This window comes from Mirounga leonina, unplaced genomic scaffold (assembly GCF_011800145.1).
Source record: "Mirounga leonina isolate KUSES-001 unplaced genomic scaffold, KU_Mleo_1.0 Mir_481, whole genome shotgun sequence".
NCBI classification, from domain to species: domain Eukaryota; kingdom Metazoa; phylum Chordata; class Mammalia; order Carnivora; family Phocidae; genus Mirounga; species Mirounga leonina.
The window spans coordinates 213,607-234,615 of record NW_023270773.1 but is presented as its reverse complement, the minus strand read 5'-3'; the positions used below and the strand labels follow the sequence as shown (position 1 = coordinate 234,615).

General features: G+C 43.6%; 1 protein-coding gene across 6 annotated transcripts in view; it reads left to right on the top strand.

Moving 5' to 3' along the window:
- The window catches only part of CLTCL1 (clathrin heavy chain like 1), a 100,579-nt gene that overhangs the window by 40,775 nt on the left and 38,795 nt on the right, over positions 1-21,009 (top strand). For all 6 annotated transcript variants that reach the window (XM_034989108.1, XM_034989109.1, XM_034989106.1 and 3 more), the window contains exons 6-14: positions 9,226-9,399; positions 10,111-10,308; positions 11,547-11,747; positions 11,848-12,000; positions 13,215-13,337; positions 14,905-15,042; positions 17,776-17,940; positions 18,528-18,708; positions 20,067-20,230. In XM_034989108.1, the coding sequence (XP_034844999.1) occupies positions 9,226-9,399; positions 10,111-10,308; positions 11,547-11,747; positions 11,848-12,000; positions 13,215-13,337; positions 14,905-15,042; positions 17,776-17,940; positions 18,528-18,708; positions 20,067-20,230 (1,497 nt within the window). The remainder of the gene's footprint in view (positions 1-9,225; positions 9,400-10,110; positions 10,309-11,546; positions 11,748-11,847; positions 12,001-13,214; positions 13,338-14,904; positions 15,043-17,775; positions 17,941-18,527; positions 18,709-20,066; positions 20,231-21,009) is intronic.

Sequence of the window (21,009 nt, the reverse complement as noted above, 5' to 3'; positions counted from 1 at the left end):
TTACTCTTTGGTCAGTACATCATAGGCATTTGGTATGACATAAGGTATGACATTCTTTGTTAATATTTTGAGAAGTAAACATTTATTTTTAGGGATGTACCATAATTGTAGGATGGCTTAGCTATTTGCTTTTTTTCTGTTCTCAAATATCTGACAATACTTGATGATTTCCTTTCTAATTGTTTTTTTTAAAATGGTAATTTTTTAAGCTTGATTTCTAGAAATATAAAGGTATGTGATCAAATGAATTTTTTTCCACAAAGTGAAATTGGCTTTTTTAGAGAAATACATGTTGCCCATAAATTTCAAATAGTATCAGTAAACATAACAATAGAATTAAATAGCAACTGAAATCCTACCCTACTGATAACTGTGACTGCCCCTTTGGAAGTATCTTCATATGCATGCATTTATGAAGATATATATAAATGGAGTCTTTTTTTTTAAGATTTTATTTATTTGTCAGAGACAGAGCGAGAACAAGCAAGGGGAGCAGCAGGCAGAGGGAGAAGCAGGCTCCCCACTGAGCAAGGAGCCTGATGCAGGACTCGATTCCAGGACCCTGGAACCACGATCTGAGCCAAAGGCAGAGACACTTAACCAACTGAGCCACCCAGGCGTCCCTACAAATAGAGTCTTATGAAATGGCTTGGCACTGGCCTTCAGCTTTATGACCTTCTCTAACTGTGTCATAGACCGTTCCATACCAGTTAAATGTATATAATAGCCCCGGATGCGGAGGTGGGGCACGTGAAGGGAGAATTTACCTGTGGAGTTCCCAGCGGGTCTCTTCTGCCTGATGTCCATCAGCTGGCTGTACCCTGAGACACATGAACTCCAGCGCGCCCGCTCACCTGACCTTTTGTGGGATGGGTTGTGGACATTTCAGGGTTTCCCTTGTTCCCCGGGAAGAGTGCACATAAGGACCACACACAGTCTCCAACTTCAGTGGGATGTCCCTTGTCCCTTGGCACAGACAGTGCAGGTGTGCAGGCCATAGGTCGGAGGTGCCTACTTATCCCCACCTGACAGCACTTCTCTGCTCTGGCTCCATGAGAACCAAAGTTTGGGACATCAGCATCTGAGTTAGTGATGCGCCTTGTCACAGGACGTCAGCATTCAGAGAAAGCAGCAGGCACTTTTGGCACAATGTCATCTTCATGTCAGGACTGAAGACAAGGTTTCTTGAATCGTTCATTGGCTCTGGATAAGAAAATGCAAACAAGACCAGACCACCCTGAGCACCCACGAAACCAGCCTGAGATGTAAGAAGATCTGGATCTCTACAAACAGAATATCGTAGGCAGTTGGTTTTGAGGTACGAAGTGGGGAGCCGTGATTCCGCGGGCAGATATCGGAGGATAAACGGCAGCGGGAGGGTGGCTGGCCATGGGGATCCCACACCGCCGGTGAGGGACAGCCTCACACGCTGCGGACGGGGCACAGACTCGCAGACCGGTACCGGTGGGGAAAGGACTCTAGGGCAGCCCCCCGGGGCGGAATCCCGGAGCGGCAGGGTCGTGTGCACGCGAACTGGGAGCGGCTGGCGGTTTTCGAAGCTCAAAGGGCAGAGATGTGCCCTGACGTGGAGGCAGGACTGGGAGCGCTGTGGAGGGGTGCACAACCCAGGACGCTGCAGTTTATAGCAGCACAGACAGAAACGGAGACGGTGTGGCCTGGAGAGCTCACTGAAGAACAGACTGCGGTCTCTCTGCTCTGAGGCAGAGGGTTGGAAATGGTCTCTTCTGCTCTGACTCGCGGAAGAGATGCAGAAAGCCGCCAGGGAAAGCCGCCAGAGAACAAAAGCCCCAAAAACTGATTCCCGCTGAGCCCATCCCCCACCACAGGGGCGCAGGGCAACACCGCCCAAATAGGGTTGCTTGAGTAACACCGCGGCAGGCCCCTCCCGCAGAAGACAGGCTGGGAAAACAAGAGGCCAGCAACTCTAAGGTCCCAAGAAAACAGGTGTATCTTGCTTGGGTTCTGGTCAATAATTTGGACTCTATACATTCCCTCAAACACCCATCAACAGAATGACTAGGAGGAGGAGCCCCCAAAACAGAAAAGATTCAGAGATTATGACTTACGCTGCAGATTTACAAATGGATGCAGATATAACCAAGATGTCGGAGATGGAATTCAGGCTAGCAATTGTGAAGACAATGGCTAGAATGGAGAAATCAATTAATGGCAACATAGAGTCTCTAAGGGCAGAAATAAAAGCTGAATTGGCAGAACTTAAAAATGCTATCAATGAGATCCAACCAATCTAGATAATCTAACAGCTAGGGTAACTGAGGCAGAAGAGAGAATAAGCGACCTGGAAGACAATATAATAGATAAAAAGGGAAAAGAGGAGGCCAGGGAAAAATAACTCAGAATCCATGAAAATAGAATCAGAGAAATAAGTGACACCATGGAGCATTCCAGTGTCAGAATAATTGGAATCCCGGAGGGAGTGGAGAGAGAGAGAGGACTAGAAGATGTATTTGAGCAAATCGTAGCTGAGAACTTCCCTAATCTGGGGAAAGAAACAAACATTTGAGTCCTAGAGGCAGAGAGGACCCCTCCCAAGATCAAGGAAAACAGGCCAACACCCCGGCATGTAATAGTAAAACTTGCAAATCTTAGAACCAAGGAAACCAACTTAAGGGCAGTTAGGGGGAAGAGATTCCTTACGTACAGAAGGAGGAACATCAGAATAACGTCAGACCTATCCACAGAGACCTGGCAAGCCAGAAAGGCCTGGCAAGACATATTCAGGGTACTAAATGAGAAGAACATGCAGCCAAGAATACTTTATCCGGCAAGGCTTTCATTTAGAATGGATGGAGAGATGCAGAGCTTCCACGACCAGCAGAAGCTGAAAGAATATGTGACTACTAAGCTGGCCCTGCAAGAAATATTAAGGGGAGTTCTATAAAAGGAGAAAGACCCCAAGAGTGATATACAACAGAAATTTACAGGGACAGTCTATAAAAACAACATCTTCACAGGCAACATGATGACAATTAATTCAATATCTTTCAATAATCACTCAACGTGAATGGCCTAAACGCTCCCATAAAACGGCACAGGGTTGCAGATTGGATAAAAAGACAGGACCCATCCATATGCTGTCTACAAGAGACTCATTTTGAACCTAAAGGTACATCCAGACTGAAAGTGAAGGGATGGAGATCCATCTTCCATGTCAGCGGACCTCAAAAGAAAGCTGGGGTAGCAATTCTTATATCAGACAAATTAGATTTTAAACTAAAGTCTGTAATAAGAGACACAGAAGGACACTATATCATTCTTAAAGGGTCTATCCAACAAGAAGATCTAACAATTGTAAATATCTATGCCCCCAACATGGGAGCAGCCATGTACATAAGCCAATTGTTAACCAAAATAAAGAGTCATATTGATAACAATACGTTAATTGTAGGAGACCTCAATACTCCACTCTCAGCAATGGACAGATCATCTAAGCAGAAAATCAACAAGGAAACAAAAGCTTTGAATGATACATTGGACCAGTTGGACCTCATAGATATTTACAGAACATTCCACCCTAAAATAACAGAATACTCATTCTTCTCGAGCGCACATGGAACTTTCTCCAGAATAGACCATATACTGGATCACAAATCAGGTCTCAACTGATACCAAAAGATTGAGATGATTCCCTGCATATTCTCAGACCACAATGCTCTAAAACTGGAACTCAATCACAAGAAAAAATTTGGCAGAAATTCAAACACTTGGAAGCTAAAGACCACTCTGCTCAAGAATGTTTGGGTCAACCAGGAAATCAAAGAAGAACTTAAACAATTCATGGAAATCAATGAGAATGAAAACACATCGGTCCAAAACCTATGGGATACTGCAAAGGCGGTCCTAAGGGGGAAATACATAGCCATCCAAGCCTCACTCAAAAAAATAGAAAAATCCCGAATTCACCAACTAACTCTACACCTTAAAGAACTGGAGAAAAAGCAACAAAGGACACCTAAGCCATGCACTAGAAGAGAAATAATTAAAATTAGAGCAGAAATCAATGAATTAGAAACCAGAAACACAGTAGATCAGATCAACGAAACTAGAAGTTGGTTCTTTGAAAGAATTAATAAGATTGATAAACCACTGGCCAGACTTATCCAAAAGAAAAGAGAAAGGACCCAAATTAATAAAATTATGAATGAAAGGGGAGAGATCACGACTAACACCAAGGAAATAGAAACAATTATTAGAAATTATTATCAACAACTATATGCCAATAAACTGAGCAATCCGGATGAAATGGAGGCCTTCCTGGAAACCTATAAGCTGCCAAGACTGAAACAGGAAGAAATTGACAACCTGAATAGGCCAATAACCAGTAACGAGATTGAAGCAGTGATCAACAACCTCCCAAAAAACAAGAGTCCAGGGCCTGATGGATTCCCTGGGGAATTCTACCAAACATTCAAAGAAGAAATAATACCTATTCTGCTGAAGCTGTTTCAAAAAATAGAAGTAGAAGGAAAACTTCCAAACTCATTCTTTGAGGCCAGCATTACCTTAATCCCCAAACCAGGCAAAGACCCCATCAAAAAGGAGAATTTCAGACCGATATCCCTGATGAATATGGATTCCAAAATCCTCAACAAAATCCTAGCTAATAGGATCCAACAATACATTAAAAGGATCATCCACCACGACCAAGTGGGATTTATCCCCGGGATGCAAGGGTGGTTCAACATTCGCAAATCAATCAGTGTGATAGAACACATTAATAAGAGGAGGGAGAAGAAACATATGGTCCTCAATTGATGCAGAAAAGCATTTGACAAAATACAACATCCTTTCCTGATTAAAACTCTCCAGAGTATAGGGATAGAGGGAACATTCCTCAAGTTCATAAAATCCATCTTTGAAAAACCCAGAGCGAATATCATCCTCAATGGGGAAAAGCTGAGAGCCTTTCCCTTAAGATCAGGAACACGTCAAGGATGCCCATTCTCGCCACTATTGTTCAACATAGTACTAGAAGTCCTAGCAACAGCAATCAGACAACAAAAAGAAATAAAAGGTATTCAAATTGGCAAAGAAGAAAAACTCTCTTTTCGCAGATAACATGTTACTTTATGTGGAAAACCCAAAAGACTCCACCCCCAAATTACTAGAACTCATCCAGCAATTCAGTAATGTGGCAGGATACAAAAATCAATGCACAGAAATCAGTTGCTTTCTTATACACTAACAACGCAACTGTAGAAAGAGAAATTAAAGAAACGATTCCATTTCCAATAGCACCAAAAACCATAAGATACCTCGGAATAAACCTAACCAAAGAGGTAAAGTATCTATACTCTAGGAACTACAAAACACTCATGACAGAGATTGAAGAAGACACAAAAAGATGGAAAAACATTCCATGCTCATGGATCGGAAGGATAAACATTGTTAAAATGTCTATGCTACCCAGAGCAATCTATACCTTCAGTGCCATCCCGATCAAAATTCCAATGACATTTTTCAAAGTGCTGGAACAAACAATCCTAAAACTTGTATGGAATCAGAAAAGACCCCGAATCACCAAGGAAATGTTTAAAAAGAAAAACAAAGCTGGGGGCATCACGTTGCCCGATTTCAAGCTATATGACAAAGCTGTGATCGCCAAGACAGCATGGTACTGGCACAAAAACAGACATACAGACCAATGGAACAAAATAGAGAACCCAGATATGGACCCTCAACTCTATGGTCAAATGATCTTTGACAAAGCCGGAAAAAACGTGCAATGGAAAAAGACAGTCTCTTCAATTAAATGGTGCTGGGAAAATTGGATAACCACATGCAGAAGAATGAAACTCGACCATTCTCTAACACCACTCAGAAAGATAAACTCAAAGTGGATGAAGACCTCAATGTGAGACAGGAATCCATCAAAATCCTAGAGGAGAACATAGGCAGTAACCTCTTTTTTTTTAAGATTTTATTTATTTATTTGAAAGAGAGAGATAGCGAGAGCGGGAACACAAGCAGGGGGAGTGGGAGAGCGAGAAACAGGCTCCCTGCCGAGCAGGGAGCCCAATGCGGGACTCGATCCCAGGACCCTGGGATCATGACCTGAGCCGAAGGCAGATGCCTAACGACTGAGCCACCCAGGCGCCCTGGCAGTAACCTCTTTGACATCGCCCACAGCAGCTTCTTTCAAGATACATCTCCAAAAGCTAGTGAAACAAAAGCAAAAATGAACTTTTGGGACTTCATCAAGATAAAAAGCTTCTGCACAGCAAAGGAAACAGTCAACAAAACAAAGAGGCAACCCACAGAATGGGAGAAGATATTTGCAAATGACACTAAGATAAAGGGCTGGTATCCAAGATCTATAAAGAACTTCTCAAACTCAACACCCAAAAAACAAATAATCAAGTCAAAAAATGGGCAGAAGACATGAAAAGACACTTCCCTGAAGAAGACATACAAATGGCTAACAGACACATGAAGAAATGTTCATCATCATTAGCCATCAGGGAAATCCAAATCAAAACCACACTGAGATACCACCTTACACCAGTTAGAATGGCAAAAATTGACAGGGAGAGAAACAACAAATGTTGGAGAGGTTGTGGAGAAAGGGGAACCCTCTTACCCTGTTGGTGGGAATGCAAGTTGGTACAGCCACTTTGGAAAACAGTGTGGAGGTGCCTCAAAAATGTAAAAATAGAGCTACCCTATGACCCAGCAATTGCACTCCTGAGTATTTACCCCAAAGACACAGATGTAGTGAAAAGAAGGGCAATATGCACCCCAATGTTCATAGCAGCAATGTCCGCAATAGCCAAACTGTGGAAAGAGCCGAGATGCCCTTCCACAGATGAATGGATAAAGAAGATGTGGTCCGTATATACAATGGAATATTACTCAGCCCTCAGAAAGGATGAATACCCAACTTTTGCATCAACATGGATGGGACTGGAGATTATGCTAAGTGAAATAAGTCAAGCAGAGAAAGTCAGTTATCATATGGTTTCACTTATTTGTGGAACATAAGGAATAGCATGGAGGACACTAGGAGAAGGAAGGGAAAAATGAGGGGGGGATTGGAGGGAGAGATGAACCATGAGAGACTATGGACCTGAGAAACAAACAGGGTTTTAGAGGGGAGGGGGGTGGGCGGATGGGTTAGCCCGGTGATGGGTATTAAGGAGGGCACGTACTGCATGGAGCACTGGGTGTTATACGAAAACAATGGATCATGGATCACCACATCAAAAACCAATGATGTATTGTATGGTGACTAACATAACATAATAAAATTTAAAAAAAAAATGCAAAAAAAAATAAAAATAAAATAAATAAATGTATATAATATTTTAATGTCTGTATCATCTGTTCTGTGGATATCTCTAACTCATTTAGAGAATCCCCCATTGGGTATTTATGTTTATAGTAAACATTTCTAGGAGCATTGTTGTCCAGTGTTCAGTCCAAGGATAAACTACAAGTGAAACTACTGGGTTAGGGGCCTGTGCATGACCACACTGGACTGTGTCCAGTGATGTTCATGCCCTTCTTGTGATTATTGTCAAGATGGGATGGGTTTACCACTCATACGCATCTTGTTAATTGCCTCTTCCTGATCTTGGCATTTTTTTCTCTTGGGGTCTTTATCTCGTCAGAACTCTGTGTAGTTTTCGGATACTAAGTGCCTGATGTGTTTCAAATAAATATTTTTCCCCAGTCAGAGCAAAAGTTTATTTGTGGTGTGTTCCACCTTGTGGAAGATTTGCGTTTTTGTGTGGCTTTGGTATCGTGTTTTGAAAAGAATTCTATACCCCAAGGTGATAAAAATATTCACCCATATTTGCTTCTTTTACTTACTTAGTTTTATTTACTTTTTATGTAAAAATCTTTGACCCATCTGGAATTTACTTTGATCTAAAGAATAAGATGAAGAGCCAGTTCTTTTTTTTTTTTTTTTGAAGATTTTATTTATTGGGGCGCCTGGGTGTCTCAGTTGTTAAGCATCTGCCTTTGGCTCAGGTTGTGATCCCGGGGTCCTGGGATCGAGCCCCACATCGGGCTCCCTGCTCCGCGGGAAGCCTGCTTCTCCCTCTCCCACTCCCCCTGCTTGTGTTCCCTCTCTCGCTGTGTCTCTCTCTGACAAATAAATAAATAAAATCTTAAAAAAAAAAGATTTCATTTATTTATTTGACAGAAGGGGGAGTGGCAGGCAGAGGGAGAGGGAGAAGCAGACTCCCCGCAGAGCAGGGGGAGCCCGATGTGGGACTCGATCCCAGGACCCTGGGATCATGACCTGAACTGAAAGCAGATGCTTAACCGACTGAGCCATTCAGGCGCCCAAAGAGCCAGGTCTTTACACTCATCTCCCATCCCCATATAGCTAGCCGGTTATATCAGCATTTTATACTGGTTAAAGTCTGTTTTCCACTGATATGAAATATCTACTCATTCATGTTAAATTCTTATATATGTTTGATTCTATTTCAGGATTCTCAGTTAAATTCTGTTTGTTTCTCTTTCTTCCTATGCTGGTACTGACTTTTTTTTTTTTTTTTAAGATTTTAATCATTTATTTGAGAGTGAGAAAGTGAGAGAGAGAGAGAGCACAAGAGGGGGGAGGATCAGAGGGAGAAGCAGACTCCCCGCTGAGCAGGGAGCCCACGGGGGACTCTGGGATCATGACCTAAGCCAAAGGCAGCCGCTTAATTGAGCCACCCAGGCGCCCCTCTTTTTACTACCATATTTTAAAAATTACTATAGGTTCTGGCTCAGTTGGAAGAGTATGTGACTCTTGATCTTGGGGTTGTGAGTTCGAGCCCCACTTGGGGTGTAGAGATTACTTAAATAAACTTGTTAAAAAATAAAGTTACTATAGGTTTTATAATTTTTTTAAGTTTATCCAGAATTTTCTCCTTATTTTATGAAGTCACAGCTTTTTCTAAAGGGATTTGGTAAGGAAGTGGGGGAGAGGATAGTTAGACCTGAAAGACAAATGGAATAGCCTTATTTATTGGACCTTTATTTGAGAGGAGTCAGGGAAAATATTGGCTTTAAAACTAGTTCTCAAGTGGGTATGACTGGAATCAACGTGGGATCCACGTGTGAGCAGCACTCTGCTCCCACCAGTGATAAATGATCTATTGGGCTAAGGAACTCAAGATCCTCTTCCGTCATTTGTGAGCTCTTTTGTCCTTACTTTTCTACCTGTTGTTCTCTGTCTTTCTATAGATTGGAGCTAAACATGGTGTTATTTACTTGATCACAAAGTATGGCTATCTTCATCTGTATGACCTAGAGTCTGGCGTGTGCATCTACATGAACCGTATTAGTGCTGACACGATCTTTGTCACTGCTCCACAGGAACCTACTTCCGGAATTATCGGTGTCAACAAAAAGGGACAGGTATGGAACTTTGAGGGTTCATCTCCCACCTTTTCCATTCACTGGGGACTGGAGCTTAACTTTTCCTCCTTCTTCAGGAAAGTGGTCAAATATAATTAGCTCCTATTATTCAACTTATACCCATGTCTCCCTTCTGCTTCCTACCATCACTTTGCCTCTCAGACAGCACCATTCTTAACACAGGATCAATTTTGAGAAGAGTACCTCCCTTCCTGCACGAAGCTTCTACCAATGGAGCAGTGGTTCTGATACACACCACTAACATGTTCAGGCCAGGCACAGATTGATTGGGGAGGGTTGAAAAGCAGGTACTATGCTACCTAAATTACCTTTCTAAAGTCAAAAAGACAGTAAAAGAAGGAAATCTGTGCTTTAAAAAAAGAACATTGAGACGAAAAACTGTCAGTTTCTCCCACCCAAATAGGCCATTTTGGCAGAGTCATCTTGAATGCATCACTGGTCAGTGTGCACGCAACTTGGTATTCTTCTCACTTGACCATGCTGTAGCTCGACCATGATACTCTGCTGTGTTGCCATTAAGTGTTTGGCTCCTGTACATCCTGTCACTGTTAGAGCCAGTGTTCTGGGCATACGCAGGATGAGCCTTAGAACTTTGCTGATACTGCAGTGCTTGCGAGCAGGATGTGGGCAGTACGTGTATATGGAGCACTTTTCTAGGTTAGGCCAGTCTCACTTGTTGGGTCTTTATAGGTGCTGTCCATTTGTGTCGAGGAAGATAACATTGTGAATTATGCAACCAATGTGCTTCAGAATCCAGACCTTGGTCTGCGTTTGGCCATTCGTAGCAACCTGGCTGGGGCGGAGGAGTTATTCGTGAGAAAATTCAGTACCCTCTTTGCACAGGGGAGCTATGCTGAAGCCGCCAAAGTAGCAGCATCTGCACCAAAGGTAATGGCCCTCAAATGCTGTGCGCCAGTCTGGGAGTGAAATAAATTATAAAAGCATTCCACTACTGATGTTGGAGTATCTTAACTGTTTTGTTAGTTGTATTAGCTTTAAAATTTTGTGCCAGTGGCATGACAACAATGAGACAAATCAATGAAAAGCATGATTCTGCTGCAACAACATTTTTAAAAAATTCTGTCTCAGTTCTTATCTATGTGCATATGTATTTCACACCCAGCTTCTTAGCATAGAAAATGCAGAGCTATATTATATATCAAGTGGTTGTACTGTGTTTCATTTAGTCACATTCTACTCTGGACCTTGTCCACTCATCTGGAGTGTAACAGTAGTGCTTAGGGCATGTTCTTTGATTTATTTCATTAGGATAATGTCCTGGGGCCTAGTTCTGCTTCTGAGCAGATAAAGGGTTTTGAGTTGCTTCTCCTTGAAAGGGATTTTTCTGTCTTTCAAGTGATGCTTAATGAGCAAACGATTTCTAACCATTTCTAGTCTTCACCCAGGACTTTGAGTATTTTGAATTAGAATGTAATGGTGGTAGAACTTCACTACTGCAAGGCTGATTTAGAAGCCTAATTCTCACCCTTGCTAGAAGTCACCTGTGAGACTGAGACCCACTGTTTTTGTGGTCTTTTTTTTTTTTTTTTAAGATTTTATTTATTTATTTGTCAGAGAGAGAGAGAGAGCACAAGCAGGGGGCGCGGCAGGCAGAGGGAGAAGCACGCTCCTCACTGAGCAAGGAGCCCAATGTGGGACTCGATCCCAGGACCTTGGATCATGACCTGAGCCGAAGGCAGACGCTCAACCAACTGAGCCACCCAGGTGTCCCCTGTTTGTGGTTTTTGCTGAAGGTGGAAGCCATTGCCTTGGTAGAGGACTCTCTGTCCCTGACAATTAATTCAGTGTGGGATTTCCTTTGGCAGATTTTTTTTTAAGATTTTATTTATTTATTTATTTATTTATTTATTTATTTATTTAAGAAAGAGAAACAGCAAGAGAGAGCACGAGCAGGGAGGAGAGGGAGAAGCAGGTTCCCTGCAAGCAGGGAGCCCGACGTGGGGCTCGATCCCAGAACCCTGAGATCATGACCTGAGCTGAAGGCAGATGCTTAACAGACTGAGCCACCCAGGCGCCCCAGATTTTTTTTTTTTAATACAAGCCAGTTAAGTAAAGGAACAGCTTGTGATTATAACGTAACAACCTACATTTCCATTTGTCATCAGGGAGTCCTACGTACCAGTGACACAGTTCGGAAGTTCCAGAGTATTCCTGCCCAGCCTGGGCAGGCTTCTCCTTTGCTTCAGTACTTTGGAATCCTGCTTGACCAGGGTCAGCTCAATAAACTTGAATCCTTAGAACTTTGCCGTCCAGTGCTTCAGCAGGGACGCAAACAACTCTTAGAAAAGTGGCTGAAAGAAGATAAGGTACAAACAGTTACGAAATCACAACCCTCAGCACAGTTTGAAAATGAGGTCACAGGCTCTTCTGATCCTAATTTTGCCCTGTCTCTTTGGCACACCACAGCTGGAGTGTTCAGAAGAACTTGGAGATTTGGTCAAAACTGCAGACCCTACACTCGCCCTGAGTGTGTATCTTCGGGCGAATGTGCCGAGTAAAGTTATCCAGTGTTTTGCAGAAACAGGCCAATTCCAAAAAATTGTCCTCTATGCCAAAAAGGTAATGCATGCCTAACCATTAGCATATCACAGATAATTAATTTGTGGTGGGTGGTTGCTGATTCTGAAGTTTATAAAATACCCTTCCTCCTATGGAAGTGCTCTAGTGTGAGTTGTCGGTGTTGCTGTTAGCATCTGTCATTCAGTGATAATGATCCTATTTTATTCTCTTCAGTTTTTTAATTTTCCTGTCTTAGGTTCACAGTCCTTCTGGTTCCCTTCCAGTTGGGGATTCTCCTATAATTTTTTAAAAGATTTTATTTATTTGAGAGAGAGATGGAGCAGAGCAGGAGGGGGTGTCAGAGGGAGAAGCAGACACCACTGAGCAGGGAGACCACAGTAGGGCTGAATCCTGGAACCCTGGGATCATGACCTGAGCTGAAGGCAGACGCTTAACCGACTGAGCCACCCAGGCTCCACTTCTGTAATTGTATCTTGTTCTTTTTCTCCCTTCTCCCCCACAGCACCAGCTATGTGTTAAACCCATGTTTCAACCGGCTTCTACTGCAGCTTGTCCCCAAAGTTCACTGGCCTGTGGGCTGGGTGTTGGTCAGAGCTGGCTCACTGGTTGTCTGGTCTTTGTGGTCCAGGCTGTTTGTGTAATTGGTTGCACCTCCACATCCATGGCATCATCACATTGAAGTGGATGTTGTGTTTGGCATAGGCCCAGCATGTATACATGCTAATATTGCTCCTCATTTCTTTGTAAACACAAGTTCAGAACAAAGGATGGGAGCTTTATTTTTTTCTTAACCACTCAGAGTGTTTCATTTCTTTTTCTTTTTTTTTTTTTTTAAGATTTTATTTATTTATTTGACACAGAGAGACACAGCAAGAGAGGGAACACAAGCAGGGGGAGCGGAAGAGGGAGAAGCAGACTCCCCGCTGAGCAGGGAGCCCGATGCGGGGCTCGATCCCAGGACCCCGGAATCATGACCTGAGCCGAAGGCAGACGCTTAACAACTGAGCCACCCAGGCACCCCCCCTTTTTTTTTTAAGATTTTATTTATTTATTTCAAAGAGAGAGAGAGAGAGAGCACATGAGAGGGGGAGGGTCAGAGGGAGAAGCAGACTCCCTGCTGAGCAGGGAGCCCGATGCGGAACTCGATCCCAGGACTCCAGGATCATGACCTGAGCCGAAGTCAGTCGCTCAACCAACTGAGCCACCCAGGCGCCCCTCATTTATTTTTCTGATGGGCGTTCCCTTGCCTCTAGGTTGGCTATGTCCCAGACTGGATCTTTTTGCTGAGGAGTGTGATGAGGATCAGTCCAGATCAGGGCCTGCAGTTTTCTCAAATGCTAGTGCGAGAGGAAGAGCCATTGGCCAACATTGACCAGGTGAGCATCAGTTGGTTGTTTGGGACAGCTTTTTGTGGCTTGTATAACTGTCAAGAAGATTCTCTTTTGTTTTTCTCTTACCAGTGTCTTGATTCTTTTGTCTGCTATTAATCTTCCAGTTTTAAAAAATCTGATGTACCAGGGGAGCTTGTCTTCTAGTCTTTTATTGTTTGAATACCTGTCATTTACTTTTGTTTTAAAGTATTTTAGAGGATTCATGTGTCAAGTTGTGAGGATCTTATTTCTTTGTGTGGTGGTTGGTGGTGGGGAGTGGAGGATGTCATTTGAGAATGGTAGCCCCACCCTACTCCCACCTCATTATCCTCTGCTGACTGAGGCCACCTGAAGTCTGCCTGCATACCTGGTTATGGTGAGTGCTTTCAAGTCTGTAGACTTTCATCTTGTGGGTGTCTGACTAACCTGGAGTTAGGTGAACGTGAGACTATTATTTTAGCATAACGTAGTTAGTGTTTAGATATAAACACATGTCCAGTTACCTTCAGTAAACTGTGTACAAAGGGCTCTGGGTAATACAGAGATATGTAACAAAGCTTGAAGCAAGGCAAAACCAACAACCTGTATAGATATAAGTGCAGTCATACTGGGTTCATATATCATGGAATTTGCAGGGATTTTGGAGATCATGATTAAGGGGTTTGAGCCAAATTTACATAGATCTCAAGGGGAAGGAAAACTCCAGATTACGTCTAGATTATATTTCATATTTCTAAAGTACTTTTTAATTGATTTGAGAGAGAATGAGAGAGGGAACACAAGCAGTGGGAGTGGCAGGCAGAGGGAGGGAGAAGCAGACTCCCCACTGAGCAGGGAGCTTGATGCAGGACTCAATCCCAGGACCCTGGGATCATGACCTGAGCTGAAGGCAGACACTTAACTGACTGAGCCACCCAGGTGCCCTCTAAAGTATTTTTAATATAAACTTTTTTCTTGTACTTTAAACATGGAAACAGTTACACAATTAGTAAGTTCATTACCTATATTTCACTTCATATTAAGGCTTATTCTTTAATATCTACTTAACTCTAATGATTGTTATCTAAGTCAATGTTTGCCTTTTCTTAACTGTGCCTAAATAATGAGAGTATAAGGGCTAGACACCAGGTGTTGATGGCCTCTAGGATTTGATTTAAATAATGGATTGTTAAGATTGCTTTAATCACTTCAGAGGATTTTGGGGATTCACACTGATAAAAGTACTTCCTTTGATCTACTTGAGTAAAATGCCCTGTTGGTGAGTATGACATCAGTGATATAATTTCACAAAATTACCTAATAAATAATGACCATGAGTTACTTGAATTTTGATAATAAAAGAAAATGCAGGGGCGCCTTACTGGTTTACTCAGAAGACTCTTGATCTCAGGGTCATGAGTTTGAGCCCCATGATGGATGTAGAGATTACTAAAAGAAATAAAAACTTTTTAAAAATGCAAAGGAAGGAACGAATTATTGAATTTCTAAATGAGATTCAGTTTCAGGAACTATTTGAATAGGAAAATAAAACCCATCTCCTTTGGGTAAAAATGTGGCTTGCTATCTGTTTCAGATTGTAGATGTTCTCATGGAAAACAGTTTAATTCAGCAGTGTACTTCCTTCTTGTTGGATGCCTTGAAAAATAATCGCCCAGCTGAGGGGCACCTCCAGACTCGCCTATTGGAGATGAACCTGATTCATGCACCCCAGGCAAGTGCCATTTCTAGGCTGAAAACAGGCGACAAAGGACCTGTTCGTTTCTGTGTGGGACTTGCACACCTAAACACAGTGCCTTTGGGCTGGGTGCTTGTGCCTCAGTGGACATTCTCTAGGACCTTCCTGCAAGAGTTTTCCAGAGTCCTTGGTGCAAAACTTTTACAGAAACAATTACAACTGGGGCATCTTTTCTTCTCTTTTCTGTTCTTCTCTGTTTTCTTTTCTTTGCTGTGGTAAAGTATACATAACAAAATTTACTATTTTAACCATTTTTAAGTGCACATTTAAATGGCATTACGTACATTCACATTATTGTGCAACTGTTACCACTATATATTTCCAGAACTTTTTATCATCACAAACAGAAAATCTTGTACCCATTAAGTGATAACTCCCCATTCCCTCCCCCAGCCCTTGGTAACCCCCTATTCTACTTACTTTTCTATGAATTTGCCTATTCTAGATACTTCATATAAGTAGATTCATATGATATTTGTCCTTTTGTTTGGCTTGTTTCATTTAACATATTCTTTTCAGGATTCATCCATGTCGTAGCATGGATTAGAATTTCATTCCTTTTTTATGTCTGAATAATATTCCATTGTATGTATATACCACATTTTGTTTATCCGTTTACTTGTTGATGGACACTGGGTTGCCTTTCACCTTGTAGCTGTTGCAAATAGTGCTGCTGTGAATATTGGTGTGCAGTATCAGTTTGAATTCCTGTTTTCAGCTCTTTGGGGCATACACCAGAAGTGGAGTTGCCAGATCATATAGTAATTCTGTATGTAACTTGTTGAGGTACCACCATACTGTATTCCAAGCATTTATACCATTTTATATTCCTACCACAATATATGAGGGTTCCAGTTTCTTCATATGTTTGCCAACACTTGTTATTTTCTGTGTGTGTTTTTAAAAAAATCATGGCTATCCTAATGGGTGTGAAGTGGTAGCTCATTATGGTGGGGCATTTTTTGAACTGAAATTTGGGGGGTGGGTATGTTAAATCACATGTATATGCTTTTTTTGATAATTTTAGATATGTATGCAGGAAAGGAGTTTGGAGAAATTTACATCAAGCTGTTAACCATGGTTGTCTGAGTGGACAGGATCACAGTTCACTTTGTTCTTTTTTTTTTTTTTTTTTAAGCTTTTTTAATTTATTTGACAGAGAGACACAGTGAGAGAGGGAACACAAGCAGGGGGAGTGAGAGAGGTAGAAGCAGGCTTCTCCGCGGAACAGGGAGCCCGATGCAGGGCTCGATCCCAGGACGCTGGGATCTTGACCTGAGCCGAAGGCAGACGCTTAACGACTGAGCCACCCAGGCGCCCCCACTTTGTTCTTTACTTATTTGTCTTCCAGTTTCTTTTGCTTTATAATCATGCATTGTTTTGTGATTAGGAAACACTATGTTAATTATATTGTTCTGTGTTTTCAGGTTATTCCAATTCACAAGTTAGCTGCTCTTGTGTGGGCCATATCCCACCTCTAGGAAACAAAAGTACTATTAATTTGCTGTTTGGTGTTCTGTTGAACTCTTATGACTTGGTGATTATATATGACAGCTTTTAATATATGAGCTTTGAAACAGAAACTAAACACCACTCAGGAACTGAGCAGATAGACCGTAAGAAGAGCCCAAACCCAAAAGAGGGGCAGCCTGGATGGGTGCACAGCTGGGTACAACGCCCAGAACATTGGGCAGTCTTCTCTGGATGTCAGAGGCTGGATGATATTTTCTTTTTTGGCACATCTGTGTTTTCTGAGTTCTTTAAATGATACTATTGCTATAATAAGGGGGAAACTTAAAAAAAAAAAAAAAAGATAGTAAAGTTCTGAAGAAAACAAAGGGTGGGGAGCATCAGATAAGTTCCAGATATTACAAAACTGTGCTGTCAGCACTTGGTTTGGATTGTTCCTCTCTAGGGAGCCCAGAGTGTGCATTACCCTGGAGCAGCATGATGTTAGACTAGGTCTGTGGTCACTGTATACTTGACTGGTGCTCCATATCCTGGAAGGAATGGAAAAGAGTGTGCTGGGTGACACCCAGGAGCATGTCTCATCAAGACTCACTAGTAGTTACAGAGGGTCAGATCACTTAACAAGGCAGCAAGGTTGCTAGTTGACTCACTCATTCTTAGTCCAGAGGTTGCTTATTTAGAGATGATATTAAGCCTCATCAGAATTCTTTCCAGGAGTGTTAGTTGTTTTTCAAACATAATGCCCCCCCCCCAAAAACACACACACACACACACACTAATTCTGCCTTTAACCAAATTGAGCAGGTTAGTGAATGCCAGTAGGATTTGTTACTTCTAGCTAATTGTAACTGTTGCTAGTCCAAGGATTGAGCTCATTAAAGAAGGAGGCCTTCACATTGACCTTGACTTGCCATAGAAAACCGTACAAATATGATGGCTGAAAGCCAGAGCAGTAGCCTGGCCTGATCCCAGTAACATGCTTTAGGGCAGAGCCTCAGCCTTTTGTACATACCCAACTCTGCACCCTAGGAGGACAGAGCCTTGTTCAAAGAGCCTCAGGTGACTTAGAGGGTTGGCTAGGGCTCTGCTGGGAGGTGGACAAGGACCTGGACCTGGTAAAATCCCTCTCTGCTGTGAGTACTTTCTGGAGCTGTGCCCTGGGGGGCATAGTTAGAGCAGCTACTCTTAAAAAGTGATTGCCACCATTCAGGCTTTCTTCCTGACCTCACCATTTCGTAGGTTGCAGATGCCATTCTTGGAAATCAGATGTTTACTCATTATGATCGGGCCCACATTGCCCAGCTCTGTGAAAAGGCGGGCCTCCTGCAGCGTGCACTGGAGCACTACACTGACCTCTACGACATCAAGAGGGCTGTGGTCCACACTCACCTCCTCAATCCCGAGGTATGGTGCACCCTTCGGGCACTCCTGTTGTGGATGGCACCCACCTGTCATTAGGGTTACATGTTCCCAAAATTTCCCTATGTTCGTGGTTGTGGGACTGTGGTATGTGTCTTCCCTGTGCACGAGCCTTGTCACTGCTATACACAATTCTCATTCAGCCCACACACAAGCCCCACTGGCTCACCCACGCAACTGGGCTCACATTACCTCTTTCTTTCCATTGTCTACCTTTGACTTAGCCCAAAAGAGAGAACCTGTTAACATTGACAGCTCTAGCAAGGTTGTCTAAAACCATTAGCAGAAGCTAATTGGTATTGCATTCCATTTACAGAATATGTTTTTGTATCAACTGTGGGGTATTGCAGGGTGTGTGACAGCTTGATGAATAGTTGACGTTAGTGTCTCATCTGAAGTTAACTCCTGGCTCCCACTTTTTACCACAAGGAATAGTTGCTTTTCAGTCCTTTCAAGTGAAGATTCTTTATATTTTTCACACTCAGTGGGAAAAATTGACCCAGTTATGTTGCCAGTGTTGGCAGCATCTAGGATGGTACTTAGGTGTGGACAAACTCTTCCTTGCTTCCCAGTGGCTCGTCAGCTTCTTTGGCTCCTTGTCAGTGGAGGATTCTTTGGCGTGTCTTCATGCTCTGCTGTCTGCCAGCATCAGACAGAACCTTCAGCTGTGTGTGCAGGTGGCCTCCAAGTACCACGAGCAGCTGGGCACACAGTCCCTGGTGGAGCTCTTTGAATCCTTCAAGAGTTACGAAGGTAAATTTCACAGCATCTAGCCAACTACACCTCCTCCTCGGGTGTCGGTGTCTGCCTGCCCAACCTCAGATTCTTCCTTCCAGCCAGGCTGTTATGTTGGTCAATGGCAGAAGATTTCTGCTGTCTGGTATGTGTTACCCAGCTTAGGTAGCTTTTTTGGCATTTGCAAAGGAAGCAATTAGTTGGTTGGTATTGGAGTGGGGATGCTTAGAATCCCCCTTGTGTCCGTGGAGCCTCTGTGGAACTGAGCATCTTTGTGTCACACACTCTGCTGAGTGTTCACCAGAAAATCTGGGCCAGTAACACTGGAGTGCCTGGCCCTGAGGGGGCAGCCCCTTTGGCTTCCTCTGAGTAAGAGCCCCATGGAGGCTCAGTGGTGTGTGGTTGTTGGGCTTGCAGACCTGACTGGTTGGCTTCCTCTGCCCTCCTGTGGGCATCAACATCGAGAATGTGCTGGTGGGGGGATGGCTTTCCCAGGTGAGGGTCTGCTGGGGACTGGCTGGGGCAGGGATAGAAACTGAGCATTTGTCCAACAAGGTATTAAGCCACTGTCCTGGGCCTAGTGAGGCTGGGATGTTGGAGGAGTGAAGGCAAGACCTGCCTTCAGGGAACTGCCCCTCTCGTCAGAAGACGCCATTGCAGGAAAGGCTGCAACAGCAATTAGGTTATGTGGGTGGGGAGATGGCAGTAGAGTAGGGTTGGTGGGAGCTGTCTGCCTCCTTCAGGGTTCTGGTTCCTTCCCCCAGGTTACAGCTAAAGACCTCCTCAGGGAATGTGGTTTTCTCTGGAGTATCCTGTCCTGTTCTTGTCACCAGTACCTCTGGCTGGCTCCTGTGAGAGTCAGGAGGTGGTCAGCCTCTGATGAATAACGGTGCTCTGTGACTCACCTTGCACCCCAGTCCGCAGTGGCTCCATGTGTGCCAGCAGCTCAGTGTCAGGGAGCAGACTCTGTTTGGAGGCTCCCATTGAAAGCCTCTGCTTTCCTCTCTTCCTGGTTTGTCTTTTTAGAGTGGTAGTCACACAGCCCTCTTAGGTTACCTCAGTTTGAATTATTCTTGAAGATGACCATCTAGGGTGTGCCTGGGCCTCCCAGAAGGATTCCACATACATACACATAGAGTATTTCACATCAGAACATCTCAGGTACACCTCCCAGATTTCATGGAAATCTGACTAGCTATTTGGGGGAGATGCCAAGGCAGAACTTCACATAGATTTTCTAAGTTGTGAGTGGGCTGTGTGAGCTGGGAGAGTGGAGCATTGTTGTAGGCTGGGCCATCAAGGGCAGATGGACTATGACTGTGGAAAAGGCAGGTAGATATTATGAGGGCATAAGATGGAACAATCTCTCTTTGTAGGCCTCTTCTACTTCTTGGGCTCAATTGTAAACTTCAGCCAAGATCCAGACGTGCACTTGAAATACATTCAGGCTGCCTGTAAGACGGGGCAGATCAAGGAGGTGGAGAGGATATGCCGGGAGAGTAATTGCTACAACCCAGAGCGGGTGAAGAACTTCCTGAAGGTAAGGATGTCTAGGTGTCACCTCCTTCCTTGAGCAAACCATCAGGCAGCTGCCTAAGACTTAGAAAGCTGACTTTTTCTCCATCAATGTTCCCTGGGTCCTTAGTGCAGAGCTCTGCTTTGTGGCCCAAAGTTCTTGGAGGAGGCCACTGCTCATTTTCCAACCCTTGAGGCTATGCTCTTAATTATCTGATGTGTGAGTAGAGGGAGTTAGTTTATTGCTGCATTATGTTTCAACAACATCCCAACTGTGCCCCTGTTAATTAGGTTAGGAAAGTCTATAGAAGCAAATAAGCTACTCAGTGCTAGGGGCATAAAAAGCAAGAAGTGTCTTTCTTCCTCATGCACAGGAGGGGGTGGATGTGGACCTAAGTGGGGTGGCTTTCTTTCCCACCATCTTTCAAGGACCAGGCTGGTGGCTGCTTTGCCATCTTCAGCATACCACCTTGAATGTCACCTTCCCGGTCAACTGGAAGAAGGAAAGAGAGTTCAGAAGAGCCAGCACTGGTGGTTTTTATGGGTGAGGCTGCAGGTGGCATGTGGCATTTTGATTCCCATTCCATTAGAGGAAACTAGGTCACATGGCCACACCCAGAACTGCAAGGGTGCAGGGCACCTGAGAAGTGTCATGTAGGTATGGCCAAATGAGGGGAGGCATTATTGTGGTGGACTGTAGAGTGGGGGGCAGCCCCCTGCACTGTTGGCTGATGTTCCATGGAGTATGGTTCCTTGTCTGGAAAGGCAGCCCTTATTGGCAGGTGTTCTCGAAAGTAGCCTACA